Here is a 15,668-nt window from a genome sequence, read left to right as displayed (position 1 = left end):
TTGAACATGAATGGAGGTTTCCTTTAAAAGGAGATGTACACGAGGCAGTCATGCAGCATACTAAAAATGGCTGTCGAGAAACTTTGATAATGCACCAGATACTGCAAGCAAAATTTCAGTCTGCAGACAATGAGTGGCCCTCGTGATCCAGAACAAGAAACGTAAACCAGAAGTATTCAAAGATACTGCCCAGAAGGACAAATGGATGCGTGCACCTGGCCACTGGGCGAACAGGCAACCGACTTGGCATAAACACATTCTCCAGAAGTTTCTGGTAATTTACAAAACTATTTTGTAAATTTTGTATTTTGTAAATTTAGAAATTTACAACCTTATTAGGGAGACCACTGATTTTAGCATCCAGACTACTTTTAAAAATTTGGGAACTGCCTTTATAGACGTTTACTGTGGATCCTGTTTCAGATGGCAGTCCTATTTTCTGGTCTTTAAGCAGTTACTGATACTTTGGCAGAATTAGGGTAAAGGGGAGAAAGTGGAAGAACGCTCTTAAAAGACACTGAATTGCAATGTTTCATTTCTTATTAGGGTTGTTAGTCAATAACTTGGAAATCCAGGACAAAGCTACAAGCCCTTAATGCAGCTTCCTTCCCCTGTTTTGTGGGGTGGTTTATTTTATTTTGTTTTTTGTTATTATCATCCTTGGAAAATATGGCATACCCCCCTCCCCCTTTCCTGTGTCTGTTAAAAATGTCATTTTTAAATCTCCATCTTCTGTACATCACCTACTGTTCTCTGTCAGTGATCATTCACTCCCTACATCAAACCCCTGTTTCTGTCATACAGGCTAAGCTCTTCCGTACTGGTATTGGTTTAATTTTGAGGCTTTCAGTACATGTTAAGTAGTATAGTCCCATACAACACTGTGGTGCATGACGTTCAGGCTTTCTGGAGGTGCTGCACAGCGGGCACAGTTCTTTGCAAAGAACTCTAAGTATACTAGGTTGCACTTCTAGCACTGTTTGTCTTTTAAGGTCCTTTTGTTGGAATTCGTGCTTTCCATCTTTCCTTTGGCTTCCCTCTGTACACTTTTTTTTTCCCTGCCTCACAGCCCTGTTTCTCTCTGCAGCATTGAAAAAGACAAATACCAGCTAATCTAATCTCTCCGCCCTCTCTTCTGCTTTAACAAAGCTTTTAGCTTCCCCTGTCTCTCTTCTTTGTTTTCTTTACCTTTCTTTCCCTTCCTCCTCCAAACAATTCATCACTCCTATTTAAAAGAACTGGTCAAGCTGCAGTAGGACATGCAATCACAACAGACAAAATCTTCTGAGTTTTCCAGATGTACCTGTGTGTCATTATACCAGACTTGTCCCTCCTGCTGCAAAATGCGTGTATGGACAAGAAAATAAAGATGAAGGTATTTCAAGCTTTCCCTTTCTGATTCCTGACGATTCTTTTGTCTCTTTTAGCAGAGTAGCAAAGTGGCTGAACACAAATGCTGTTTTCTGTCTGATATGCTTTCTAGGTTTTTGTTTGTGCTAATGACTGAAGGTCTGTACATTTTTCCTCTGGAGCTGAGCCACTATTTGCTTGAATCACGAGGGTAAGACCTTAGGCCTTTTCTGAGGCTGCTTGTGCTCTCTCTGCTGCGCAGGTCCCAGTGTGTCAGTTTGGCAGTGCTCCCAGTCACTGTCAGCATTACTGCATTGCCAGAGCCAGCTCTTGGTTAGCACAAAGCACTGACAAATCGTGTGTGTTTAGTTTTGCTCCCTTGCTGTACTTCACAGGGATTAGGATTTTTTTATGTTTATAGAATAATAGCAGAGTGGTGCAGTCAACCAATGAGCGTAAATGTTAATGGCTGACAATCCTCCATTTACTGCATGGAGGAATCAAAGTTCGGGTGTTTGTGTGTTGGGGCGATGCTTCTGAGGGGCACAGGCCTCTAGGTATATGATTGAAAAGAGACCTGTCTTGAATGGTTTGAACTGTTAGAACTGCTGCAAGTATCCACTTGCATGTCACACATTTCCAGTGTGTTCCTGCGGCCGTAGTGGGCTGTAGGATTCCCTTTATAGCAGCACTCTCTCTGGTTTCTGCTACATTCCTAAAACAGAACAAACTGCCAGTGTAATCCACGAGCCTTTCTGCTCTCTGCCCTGAAAAACATTGCCAAAGCTGAAAAGGGAAAATGCTTCCAGCAGGGACTCCAGAATTACTTACGAGATGAGAATTTATACTCTGGGCTGTTAATCCACAGCAGCCTAAAACGCAAGAATACAAAAAATGTAAGCATGGTGATAAGGTGGTTTGGCAGTTTTCCTGTGACAATGATATCTCAAGAAATAATTTGAATGCAGTATGGGACAATGTAGGGTAGGATTATTAATTTTACTGAGTTGCACAGTTATGAGTCATGTCGGCTCTGTAGCAGAGAGGTTTGTGTGGGAAAGTAGTTATATCATGAAAGTGCTGGTTGGAGCTAAGGGAGGGCATTAGTTTTATTTGTGGCGATTGTTTCTGGCATCATTAGCGCTCGAGTAAAGGTAGAGTGAAGTGCATGTTCTCTTTGCAACTGACCTTGATTTATGGGAGAGGGTTTTCTGTAACCAATTTGTACAATCCTAGATCTTGCATGTATTGAAAGAATGTTTAGTTTGCTTTGGTTGTTTTAGCTCATTATGTGATAATCATTGTTTTAATATTAAACCTCTCCCTCTACAACTCCATTTGTTTTTTTTTTAATAAATAATCCTTTCATAATATGCATTGTGCTTCAGAATCACCTTTTCATCTACTGTTGCCATTGTAATTTGTTGATGGCTATAGAATGATAACGCTGAGCTACCTAACACGGATGTAAATTTCTGAACAAAAATACAAAGGCTTGTCAGGGCCTTTCTAAAGATTTGACCTTTAAAATCTTCATCTGGAGTTAAGACTTTCTTCCTTCCTGGCATAGCGATAAATCCTCCCACTTTCACAGCATTAGGGGAGAGGACTGAATAGCATTTTTGAATCGAATGCTTGGGAACTGGCCCAAGATCAAACTGGTTGCTTACATGCCGTTTCCCATTTTGTTTCATTTGCAGAATTTTAGTAGAAGATAAAAGGTAAAGTAAAAGCATCTGAAAGGCTGTATTAACGTGTTTGTAAAAGCAGACAGATAACTTGCCACTCTCTATGTCTTTTTAGGGCCTGTATTGCATCTTAAAAAGTGCCAAGTCCTACAGGGGTTAACAGGCAGGAAACTGCAGCTGCAGCCGGCTGACACGGAAGTCAGATTTTTGTGTAACAGACAGTCTGAGCAGGCCGAAAGGTGGGGGCCGGGGCGGGGAGGGGGGAATTGGAGAGTGCAGTATCTGCTGTGATACTGGTATTTTTGGTTATGCTCTGCAGCATTTTTATAAAGGGGGAGGGCATGCCCTGAAGGGCAGCAGCCCTCTCTGATAGTGCCATTTCAAATGCAGAGTGGTTTTTGTGGAAATGAGACACGAAGCTTTTCCTATTTAGAGCTCAGTTTATCACAGTATCTAAAGGAATCACGCTGCTGGTATGTGGTTGCTACGGTAGGTGTTAATATATTTAAATTCTGGCATAGGAGAATTCTCCCTGCGTTTTCAGTTACTAATTTCAGTCCCTTCTGTGCATGTTCACTTTCGGTATGTTTCGCTCTCTCTCCGTGGCCTCGCTTCCTCCATGCAACACGCTGCAGAGCACCAGCAAAGTAAATTTAACTTTTTGTTTATAAAGAACAGCTTTTGTGACCTGGGCGAACTCTTCCTCCTCCAGGCTTAAAATACCCAAATGCCTTCAGCAGTGGCACGCTGAGACACATGTGCTCAGGCAGGCAGTTTGCGATCACTCCCCTCTGCCTGAAAATCTGTGGTTTTCACGCGGGGGGTGCACGTTTGGGGTTTCTTTCCACGTTTCTGTCGCTGAAACGGGCCTAGCTGAGCCTGTCTTCTCTATGCACAGGATGGCTCCTGCTTGCCAGAGCTGCACAAAGATAATCGCTCAGGAAGTGTTTCAGCCAATCCCCTGAAGCTTTACATTCAGATTTACCAAAGTAGCCAATCCGGGATTCGCTTTTATTAGGCAGACAGATCATCAAGCTGAAGTGCCAAGCCCTTTCTGCCTGAGTACTGAGAGCCTGTCCTCCATGTTTTATAAGTATTGACATAACACTGTGTTAACAATGCATCCACAGAGGTAAGCCTTACTTTTTACATTTTTTTTTCTCTAAGGCCTATGAGTTGTGGGTTGAGAGTGTGATTCTCTGTGATTTGTTGTGCAAAACTCACACCACAGCACTTTATTAAGTTGGAACTGTTTAAATTTGCTTTCTTGGGTCACATGGTTAGTAGCCATTAGCCACAGCTTTATTTTGCAGACTGGCAAAACCTTGGCATACCTACTTCTTCACAGGAGGATGGTGTTTTTAGAGTTTATCAAGATCCTGGTATTCCAAAGAAGCTTTCTCTCTCTGAGCAGTTTGCCAGCACTATTGTCTGTTGTGTCACATGCCTGCTGAAGAGAAAATGGAAGCTAGGGAGCAGATGCATTTAACTGCCCTACAGGGAGTCAAGCAGGGATAATGGCAGACAGAAGAACAGGCAAGTTTACCTTTCTAAACAGTGAATGGAATAGCTAAGATAAGTTATCTCTGAGAAAATATGGGATTTTTAAAAACCTAGACATCAGCAAAAAGTGCTAATGGCAGATTGTAGATATTGGGCCTAGGTGGTGGTGTGCTGTTGCATCATGTTTTTTATGCAGCTTATCTTAACTTATATGATTATTGAACCTTTTTTCTTGCAGGAATAATTAATACAACGTGTTTCTTTTTCTGAGGGGCAATGTATGGTTAATATTTTGTTCCTTTAAAAGGGAGTTTTTATGCTGCAGATTTTGGAAATGGGTTGCTGCTCACTGAAGTGCAGCAGTACATCTGTTTAAAAATCTGATTCTTTATGGAAAACGTTTTTGAACTGTTAGCTTTCTTGTTTTATGTAGTTCAAATAAACTAATGTACCTTTTATCTGTGCTTTTTTGTTTTACACTGTATCAGCTACAGTTCTGTGTTGTGGAGTCCAGAGGATATAAAATCTTGTGTGGTTCATGACAGTAGTACATGTTGTTCGTTCTTGGGTTTTTTCCTTTTTTTTTTTCCCTAAACTTTTGGTTTAATGCTATGTAATTATTTCAAGAAATTGCTTTTTGATCAATTCCCAAATCTGCCAGCCTGTTGTGTCTTCTTAACTGGAAAAATGAGATGGGTGCTTGAACAGTTGGTAAGTAAGCAGCATGCTACTCTCTGAACATTTCTAATAGTTTTCCAAACATTTTGTTTTTACTTGGTCAGTTAGTGTAGTAGATGAAGTAATGTTAGTGGTTACTCATATAAAAAGTCAGATTTGCCTAGCGTCCATTTTAAGGGACTTGTACACGTAAACTGTTCCAATTTGAATGCACTGTTTTTTTGAGAATTTGTCTGTAAAGTTTGAAGCTTATACTTCCCGTTTACCTCAGGCCAGTGAAAAATATTCTACTTGCTGTTTGTTCATAGATCACTAAATACCTTGTTTGTGGAGTAAGGCGCATTTTCGTTTTTCCTTAGGCTTCTGAGGTGTGATGAAAGTGCTAGTACTCAGCAACGAAGTGACCTTATGAAGTAAAGTAAATAACGCTTAATGAGCATATGTTTCTGATACTATACGAAGTATGATCTCAGGCAAACTTTCCTGGTTTATAACTAATTTTGAACGTTTTGTGACCTTTATTAAGATTTTAACCGTAGTGCTTGCTTGCCTGTTTTAACAAGCTGCTTTTCAGTGATGACCAGTGTTGTTGTAAAAGCAGAAGAAGGGTGTTGTTTTGTGCTTTTAATCTAATTTTTGCACTTGTTTTAACAGCACATTCATGATTTTAGGGAAGAGCTTAGAGCTAGGCTAGCTTTGCAAATGACTGCACCGCAGCACGGTTACATGCTAACTTTTATAGAAGGTTGCCATATATTTCATGACATTCTGAAACACAGCAGTTTACCTCTGGTTACTTGTTTGCCATATGAGTACCTCGATTTGAATACCTCACTTTGCTTAACAGCCCCACACCCCCACCCCAGCCCCAAGGATTAGATTATAAGAATGTCTAGTTCAGTTTGCAACCTGAAACACTTCTGGGTTGTACGTCCGAGTTTCGTGTGATAGCATTTTTGTATGCAATTTTAATGCCTTTTTTGCAGCATACATAGAAGTGCTAACACAGCTGTGAAGTTATTCTGTTCTTCAGTTGCTAAACCCAGAAATTATATTTGGACATATTTTTTTATCAGTAGTTTATACACATTAGCAGTTTACTTTCAGTCTTAAATAGTGCACAGCATAATATTTGTTTAATATGAGGAAACAGGACTAAGTGATCTGCAATCAGAGAGCTTGTATTAAAATGGCTCCCACAGGTTTTGTTAAACCAGGATCTGTTTCAGATCTGCACCTCCAGACACACTGCTGACAGTGAAGCGTATTTGTATAAGCTGCCCCTGTGCATGTAATGAAACATAGCATCACGAGTCTGTTAAAGTTCACTATTTTTAATCACTCAAATAGAATTCTTTTATAGTTCACAAAAAATAAATGCCTGCATTGCAGCAAGATGTCTGAGGCAAGGTAGAGACAGCAGTGTTGTTTTACAGATCAGCCCAATCGCGCTGCTCCGTGGAGTACTTGAGCCAATAGAAGCAGAGGGTAGGTTAAAGATGGACAATTGCAGTGGCAAGACTGAGAAAGGCCTTCTGGAAATTTCTACCATCTTTGTTCCATCTAAGTAAAGCAAATTCAGCCAAGCTGAAGAATTTCATATGTTTTTGGTGCTTTGTCAAGGTATGATGTTATCACTCACTTTCGTTGATTGCATAATAAGCACTCTGTGCCGATTTTTCCTACCGTTCAGGACAGATGGAATGTGGGGTTTTGTTTAAGTAATAGACGTGTGGAGAAAGCACGTATTCTTTCTACCCCAGGTTTTACCGGACTGAGTCTTGTTAATATCACGGTTAGGCTGGACGCGTATGAAGCAATGTAGCTGAGGTTTATTCAGCTTGTAGCAAATGGCCATTATTCTAATGTAACTAGCAGTTAATCGTATAATTGCACTTTAAGTTTCTGGCTCCTAAAGAGTAATTTGAATTGCCCGGATGAATATGATCAGCCATTATTTTTTAGTGCCAACATCCAGTTACTTTTGTAATTAGCCGGACAAAGAATTCAGTGGGAGAAAAACAAAGGAGCGATCTGGATTATAAATTATGATGAAAACAGTAGCTTTTTAAGAGCTACATGCCCCTTTCATTCTTTGCAGGCAAACTGTTTTAGTTGGAAGCTAAATAGTGGTAGGGAAAAACTGAGTTATTTCTTTAAACAAATGACACTACTTAACATACCGAGAATGAAAAAAATGCAGAGCATAAAGCGCTCCAAATGTGACTTTCCCCCCCCTCATCAGGCAGGAGCATTAAAATGTAGGGGAAAACCTGCGTGGCTATTAAGGAAACATGTACTAGAAGGAACTTCATGCTCCAAAATCATAAACAGGTAGATTATATTACAAATTTAGCCCTTTATATCAGTGTCCACACACTTTGGCTCGTCTTCCTAGGCTGTCTTCCGTTTTGTGATACCATTTTGTTTGGAGGTTTTTGTTTGGGTTTTTTTTTTTTTCTTTTTTTCCTTCTTGCCTTGTTTTCAGGTGTATTGGCCATGTGGATCCAGTAGCTGAATGTGGTAGGGCATGGTCAGTTTTCCACAGTAGTGGTGCCACCCCACCATAATGGGTTAAAGGGTGATAAACCTCAGTAAAAGCTCTCCTTTCCTCTCTCTGGAATTCAGAGTATTAATCTGAATCTTCTAAGCATCTTGAACACAACCTTTGCCCATGTTGAATGCAGTAGACAGTGATTTTCAGATTCTGTTGTTTGTGGATCCCCAATACTCTGGCTTTGAGGGGTCTGCAAACTCGAGACTGCACACTGTTGTAGTAGGCCACTGAATCCTTTAAATTGTATTTGGGAGGTAGATTTATTAATAAACGTGTCTTGTATTCATGGGTTAAAGTGTAATTTAGAAATAGTTACATGGGAAATGAGTTTTACTAGTTTGATAGACGTCTGTCATTCTTACAGTAACCCTTTATTGCCAGTTGTTGTAGCATCCGTTTTGCACTGAGATTAAAACCATGCTGTAGCTGGGTGTTAACATCCTTCATTTAGCTGGTGTAAACCTTTACTTTCAAACGTGATTGTAGCATCTGAACCATATAGCTGTTCTGATTGCTTTGCTTGGGCCTCAGTTCTGTAGTTTATAGTCTTAAAGGTGACGGTATGACACCAAGGATCTCCCTCCCTCCCTCCCAGATTTTCTCTTTTCTGGAGCTATTTTGAATGCACCCTGAATATAAGGTTTTAAAAGGAACCTAAGTGTTCTTTAAATTACAGTTATGCATTTGCTTTGCTTATTATCAGAAGTAACTACCCCCAACCTTGCTGTACCTGGATATCTGAACTGGCATTTTGTGTATGTTAATTGCTTAATACAAACTGAGCATTTTGCAGGGGATTCTGCAAAAGGAGATGTAAAATCTAAGGTGCTCACACTGGAGGATGAGTCTAAAATTGAGTGATTTCCTTAGTAACCTGTGACTTCACAATCTTGAGCCTTTTTAGTAAAACATTGGGATGTCAGGTGTCCTTTTGTCATACTTTACCATTTCTGATATTTAGATGCTTGCTTCAAATATAGCACGGCTGTTTAAACAAGAGATACTGTTCTTGAATAAACTGCTACCATTTTAGCTACAGTACAGGGCTGAGGCAGTGCAGTGCTGTCAGACGCCATTTTAAGAATCCTGCATAAATAGCATAGCTACCGATGAGTAAGAGACTGTTATAGGTGAGTGCTTATACAAAGCTGCTATTTATTCAGCAATGGCATGCAAATATTTTTTCAAATTTTTATTGAATGCAGTTTTTTGAAATCATGATTTAGAATTGCTGCTCACAAATGTGATATAGGAGAAGCAGGAATTATCTTAAGGATGAAATTCAGCTTTAGTGCTTATAGTCTTAAATCAGGGTTTTTTGGTTTTGTTTTCTATTAATTAAAAGGAAAAATGAATTCCATAAATATATAGTTCTTTATTTTAAATCAATGTATTTATTCCCTGATTTAGATCTGGGTTGTGTATGTGGGCATTAGCTGTTTCGAGTGGTTTTCCATATCTGTCAGTTTTTCTTGGTTAAATGTCAAGGTGCAGTAGTTCATCTGCAACTTTTAATTGCTCTTTGTAGCTAATGTAGGTTAGACCAGCTTTAAATATTTTTGTATGTGTACATTTTTTCGTGGAGGTACTACTAGTAGTACAGGAATGATTTTTTCCTAAACAGAAAAGTCAGTATTTTATTTTCCGGTCTGAAATCCGAAAAAAAAAAAAAAAAAGAATTTCATATTAAAAAAAAAAAACCAAACTCTTTCAGTTTAATAGAGAACATATGTAAAAATTAGGCAGCTAAGTTCTTTTTGCATTTTTACCTTAGTATCAATAATATTTGTTTGTTTGCAATATCCTTTTTTTTTCCTTTCTGTCCCCAACTATCCCCAAAGGGATAACCTCCACTCCTCCTCCTCTCATCCAGACATATTAAAATAATTTGTGTGAAACAACTTAGTTTAACATTTTACAAAATAATTTTATCTTTTCTTTCTTTTTTTTTTTTTGTAAGTTTTGTCATCAGTGCCAGGAGGGAAGTTTTAAATGATTAATTGGTGTTCTAGTCAACTGACAGTGAATCTGGCAAAGCTTAAATTTCAATTGTGTTCTTAAAATATGTTCTTCTGTGTTCACTCATCTTAATGACGAAATAAGAGTAGCTTTCAGCTTTATTGTATTCGCCTAAGTACTTAATTGAGTATATACCAGTATCATTTCTGATCCGCAACCTCAGAGCACCGCATTCATAGTACACACGCATGACAGCAGTGTGTGCTCTCTGAAATACTTGCTCTAAGCCCTGCAAGAACGAATTCTGAAAACTCTCTAGAATAGTCTCTGTGATCACACAGTTATTGTTTCCATAGAACTAGATGCTTGTTTATAATTATTTTGCCGCTGGTTTTGACTTTCTTACTGTTTTGTTGTGGGTATTAGTAAGGTACCTGTCATTAAGGACCTGTTTTTCTTGTATTATTTAATTGGAAATCTTTTGCTAATGAAATGTCAGTGTTTGAAAGTTTGTGCTTTATAAAGCATTTTCAGAATATTGCTTATATTGAACGATGGTGCAGAGGTGCAAAGATCTGTCAGCTTTAGAAAAGTTTTTGTAAATTTGTTGTGAATTGCCAGCATGTATTTACAAACTGGAGTCTTGCAGACTACCACCACAATCATCACTGCCACCCTTCGAACAGTGTCATGTTGTGCGAGTCATAATACATCACAGCAAATAAAACAATGGGAGATGCTTCTGGAGAGCTGTGAATTTTAAGTATCTTTTATAGCTGTATCATTTATAGTCTAATACACTTATTTAACTGTTCCCCCTCAACAGTTTGCTTTCTTTTTTTTTTCCAGAACAAACTCAGTGATTTTTTCTTACATACTTAAACGTTTGTGCCCTTAAAAGACTGAGTGAGATTAATTATAGTAGAGAATATGGAGATGCAATCTGTTCCTCCAAGGTTCAGTTTCCATACTATAGTAGGTAACTGCTGAATTTTGTTTTAGTTGTGGGTGGCGCACAATGTGCATATGTGTGTGTAGGATATGTTCACCTCCGTTGCTAAGAAAAATGAAGAACCTTTGTGTCAAGTGGTGAATGTATTTTCGACTGTTGATTGATACTTCCCATCTTTGGAAAGCCGTCTTCAGGCATCTTTTATGGGATGTATCAGAGAGGTGTCAGTTCAAGGTACTTTCTTCATCTTGGAACTGCTTATGAAGAATGTTTTTCAGGTCTCTGTAGATCTATGGAAAACGCACTCGGAAAAGTGATGGAGGAAACAATTTCTTAAATTGAACTCATTAGACAGAGTGAGACAGACTTAGAACTGAAGAAACCTCATCCACTGTGCCTAACGCGCGGGAATGCTGACCTGTAACACCTCTGCAGTGCTGGGTTTGGGCCCACGGGTGCAGAGTGGCTCTGGTCAGCTCTGTAACCTCCCCTGATGCTTTGGTCAGTTCCTGCTAGTGTTGCTGGACTGATCTGTCACACTCCTTTAACAGCCGGGGTTCATGCACAACTGCCAAGTTGACTTTTCATACTGGCTTGTAGCAACTACTGTATCTCTCTTCTTGTGTCATGCACCTGACAGATTTGGATGATTCTGGATTATTATGATTGCTTTAATGTAACTTAATGTGAGCTGCTGCTAAAAGGGTATTGTATTACCCTCTTCCCTTCATGTCATACACTCCCATTTCCTCTTTTCTGCCCATCCAGCTGCACAGTGAGCTAGATCACAGAACTGATTCAGTTAAAATGAACATGATTTCTGGAACACGAAGGTAGGGATTGGGGAAACCATTCCCTTTAGTAGCAACCTGTGTAAAAATAATCTTTAGACTTCACCCTGAGTCTCATAAAGACTTGAATCTTCTAGTCTGTGGCTGAAACTGGATCTGTATTTTAAAACCAGGTAATGTGTACTGCCAAATTGCTTCACTCTTGACAGAATTAATGTGTATTATTACGCATTTACCTGTGTGCATTATTAATCAGAGATACATGATGTTTTAAAAATAGGGATTTTGTTACAGTTTGGTGATATTGAAGTAGGATTTTATAAGGGGGGAGGGAAAGGAAAAAAAATATGGTAAGAGAACAAACAAGGAACCCGTCCCATGAGCCTATTCCTTCTCACTGCTTAGGAAAGAAAATGGACAGAGGCAAGTGGTGCGTGAGATGCTTTGGTGTCTGCAACACACTGCCAGCTCCTCTTTGCTGGAGGCCTTCTGGGAAAGGGTGTAACAAATGTGCGGTATAATTGATCTGCCCATGGATAGTAAATTGGTGAGCATTGTAGTACGGTCCACTATGTTATGCATTTAATCTGCCCATGGAAAATAAATTTGAGAAGTATTGTGCTATGTCAACTGTGTTTACATTTACCATAATTCTGGTCACACCAGTGCCTTCCCTTGCTGCTGAAATTAACAGCAGGGTCCGCAAGCTGGTGTGGATTGGATGCTGGTGGATTTGATGCTGGCGAACTAGAACAGTGTTTTATGACTTAAAAGAGCTTAATTTATAGATTGTTGTTATATACAAATGACAAGTAGAGCAAATGATTTCTGGAGTTCATGTATCTTCTCAGCTTTAGGTCTTCCACATATTGAGCTAGGTTAATTTGGATTTAAAATTTTTGCTGAGGTAACTGCCCTGTCTAGAAGCGTGAAAGGGATTGCAACCTGACGCCCTGGTAGCTGATAAAATTAGTTTTGGCAAATACTGGTCTAAAAAGTCCTTCTACTGGGAAGTTTTACTTTGTTTAGGAAGCTCTTTTACTTATGCTAGTAACAAAACTCCTGCTAATATAAACTGTTTGTCAGGCTGAAGAGTTTCTCTGATATAAATGTAACCAAAGCCTCAATGTTGTTTCCAAGCTCTGATTAGCTGTCTCAGACAGATTTAACCACAGTGGCTAAAGCAAAGTCTCTAACTGTCCTCTTGGCCTCTCTGGTAGAAATAGCTGTCCTTAGAACTGGGATGACTGAATCAAATCTCAGTCCACCCCAGAGCAGCACTAGTTCACAGTCTGCCACATCAATGTACACTGGTATCGGCAACAACTTACAGTAATAGATGAGACACTAAATGGTCACTACAGAGGAACAGATTGACATCCCGCTTGGCTGTTGTGCTCTGGTTTTGTTACTGGGCAACTGCGATACCTGCTTCAGGCACCATAACCTCATTTGTCTATTGTTTTGAATTTGGGCTTGCTTCAACATCATATGTTTTCTTTAACCTTTCATCTGCAGTAATCAGATCTCTCAAACTGGTGTGTAACTCAATATTCATTCCAGTTCTTTCTTCTTCTCTCTTCCACCTTCCTTCCCCAAACTGAGTTAAATAGCCAAATTCATTGAATTACTTTCTTGATTGGTATCACTCTTAAGAAAGTAGAATATCAGCAAGTCTTGCTTTGTTACCAACCTGATCTATGAACTTTATAGTAGTTGACTATATAGTTTTGCATAGAAAGTAAAGGGATCAAAAATGTCATCTGCCAAGAGCTGGCCGTATTATAGACTTGATAAAATGAGTATTTCTGAGTATAAAATGATAAAATGAGTATATCATCAAGATATAGTTTGTCATCTAGTTAATAATTCAATCCTGCCTGGAGTGAATTAAAATTGTCTGTTTAGGATTGAATGGTTGAATAATAGTAACAACTCTGTTCTGTTTACCCTTTATTATAGTTGATAATTGGTGGAATTATGTTGCTAATAAATTATAAATATTCAGTTTTCTGTTATATAGTCTGGTTTCAAAATCTTTGAAATTATTTATTGAAAGTTTTAAAAATTGCATTTTACATTCTAATTTTACAAGCTGTTCTGTGCTATTAAATCTGTTACAGCTAATTTGTTCGCTGATGCTGCTGAGCATTAAGTGTTAGGAGGCATCTCTCCACACTGTTTATGGAAGCCTTAGATTAGGAGCTACAAGAATGGAATTTCTGTTTTTAGGAATTTAGACATACAGAGACATAATCTTCAGTATGTTACAAGACTGTCATTAGTATAAAAATGTTACCTTAATTGGTAACATGCAGCATAGGTGTATACTTGGATTGTTTCTCCATGTTTTACTCTGGCAAACAGCAGACCTTTCATTTCATCATTTTTTAAATATACTTGTATTTGACAGTGTTATGTTGAACTGCTATACGTAAAGTTAACAAGGGACGAATACAATCAATAACTATTCTAATTCACCTTTTTGAATCCTGCAGCTTGGCTGAAGAGGAAATAAAGGCAGAGCAGGAGGTGGTGGAGGGGATGGATATCTCCACTCGATCCAAAGGTAAGAAGAAATGTTTCACCTACGTTCTGCAGCATGTGAATTTTTGTAAACCAGGAACAGCAAGCTGATGGAATACCTCCTGGTTTTTGGAAGCATCAGTCTTTGATCTCCCAGCCTTCTCAGCCACGTGGTCGTGCAGCTCCCCTTGTTTTGAGGGCTCTGATCAATTCAAATTGGTCCATTCAGAGGGGTTTAACCTGGCAGAAAAAGACTTGTGTTTTTATACTGAGTTTGCTGTTGATACAAATCCCTAAGCCAGCTCATAGGCACGCTTTGAAAGGAGCGTGGTTTGGAAGACAAAGACAGGAACACCACAGTGCTACTTCAGATTGGTCCAAGCTGTCATTGTGTGCAAGTCACCGATCTGTTCACAGCAGGACTCTTGGTGTCTTAAACACCAGTGAGAGTGATCTGAATGGCCTTTGTACATCACCATAGTAAAGATAAAATGTATCAGAGCTTGAATTAATTGAATAATAATAATGGAATTGATATTTAGCTAATACTGATAGGCTTTAATTGGGTTGTTAAATTTGACACGTATGTTGTCGCAATCCGTGCCAGCACCATTCTAAAGGCAAGAATAACAACCACTCAGCCCAACCCCTTAACAAGTATATTTTTTTTTTCAGTAAAGAAGTGATGTAGGTTGTAAAGAAATCCTGAGACTAGCCTGTAAGCCATCTTGCTTTGTTACCAACCTGATCTATGAACTGGTGGTAAAACTTTATAGTAGTTGACTATATAGTTTTGCATAGAGAGTAAGTAGATCAAAAATGTAATCTGCCAAGAGCTGGCCATATTATAGACTTGATAAAATGAGTATTTCTGGACTTCTTACTTGGATGGAGACAGGATTCTGTGTTTAGTGCAGTGTCCTGCGGTGGAGAAGTCACAGAGAAGAATTTTGAAACTGTTACACTCTGTGTAAGGCAGAAAAACTGTAGCCAGGTTGTAAACTGGTGGCATAGTGGTAACAGAGTTTCCTCTTCACCCTTAATCTTGTTCAGAATTTTGCTTGTGTGTTTTAGAAAGGATGTAGATGGGGAAGTTGACCCTGTAGAGACAAACCCTTAAGGGAAGCATACAGCTTTTCTTGGTTTGTTTGGGTTTTTTGATGGTCTGAGAAGCCTGTGGGAAAGGAGATCAATCAATGGTATTGTGTAACTTCACTCTTGTCCTAGAGGATCTGATATACTGCAAGTTTGTACCCTGACTTGTTCTGCTGCAGTTTGTACAGGCCATGTCTAAAGAAAGTTGTAGGAAAATAAATTAAATTGCTTTAAAACCTATTAGCCCGATGCAGACTCTTCATGAACATTCTTGTTTTGGCATAAGCCGTTTAATTTTAATTACTGTAAATCAGTTCCATTTCAGTTTAAGCTAAGCTGAAACATGCATTGTTTAATCAGTAACAAGGGTGTTAGCATAGCCTTTGAATTGGTTTGAGTAAGGTGGTGGCTTCAAAGCAGCCTAAGCTAGTCAAACTGCTCGATGCAGCAGATGTATCCACTTCCTTCCATACCTAAGCTGGCAGGAAACTAACTGAACCATAAAACATGAATAGTTTTCTACTAGCTTAGTGTGCTGAAATGCCTTGGTAGGCTGCCAGAACTGGTGT

General features: G+C 39.0%; 1 protein-coding gene across 1 annotated transcript in view; it reads left to right on the top strand.

Annotated features, from left to right (window-relative positions):
- The first annotated feature begins 4,059 nt into the window (after positions 1–4,059).
- LOC104498960 (protein kinase C-binding protein 1-like) overlaps positions 4,060–15,668 on the top strand; it is a 31,098-nt gene continuing 19,489 nt past the window's right edge. The window contains exons 1-2 of the mRNA XM_010142404.1: positions 4,060–4,170; positions 13,977–14,047. Of these exons, the coding sequence (XP_010140706.1) occupies positions 4,157–4,170; positions 13,977–14,047 (85 nt within the window). The 5' untranslated portion in view covers positions 4,060–4,156. The remainder of the gene's footprint in view (positions 4,171–13,976; positions 14,048–15,668) is intronic.

This window comes from Buceros rhinoceros, unplaced genomic scaffold, assembly GCF_000710305.1.
Source record: "Buceros rhinoceros silvestris isolate BGI_N320 unplaced genomic scaffold, ASM71030v1 scaffold16158, whole genome shotgun sequence".
Classification (NCBI taxonomy): domain Eukaryota; kingdom Metazoa; phylum Chordata; class Aves; order Bucerotiformes; family Bucerotidae; genus Buceros; species Buceros rhinoceros.
This window is presented reverse-complemented; position numbering and strand designations above follow the sequence as displayed.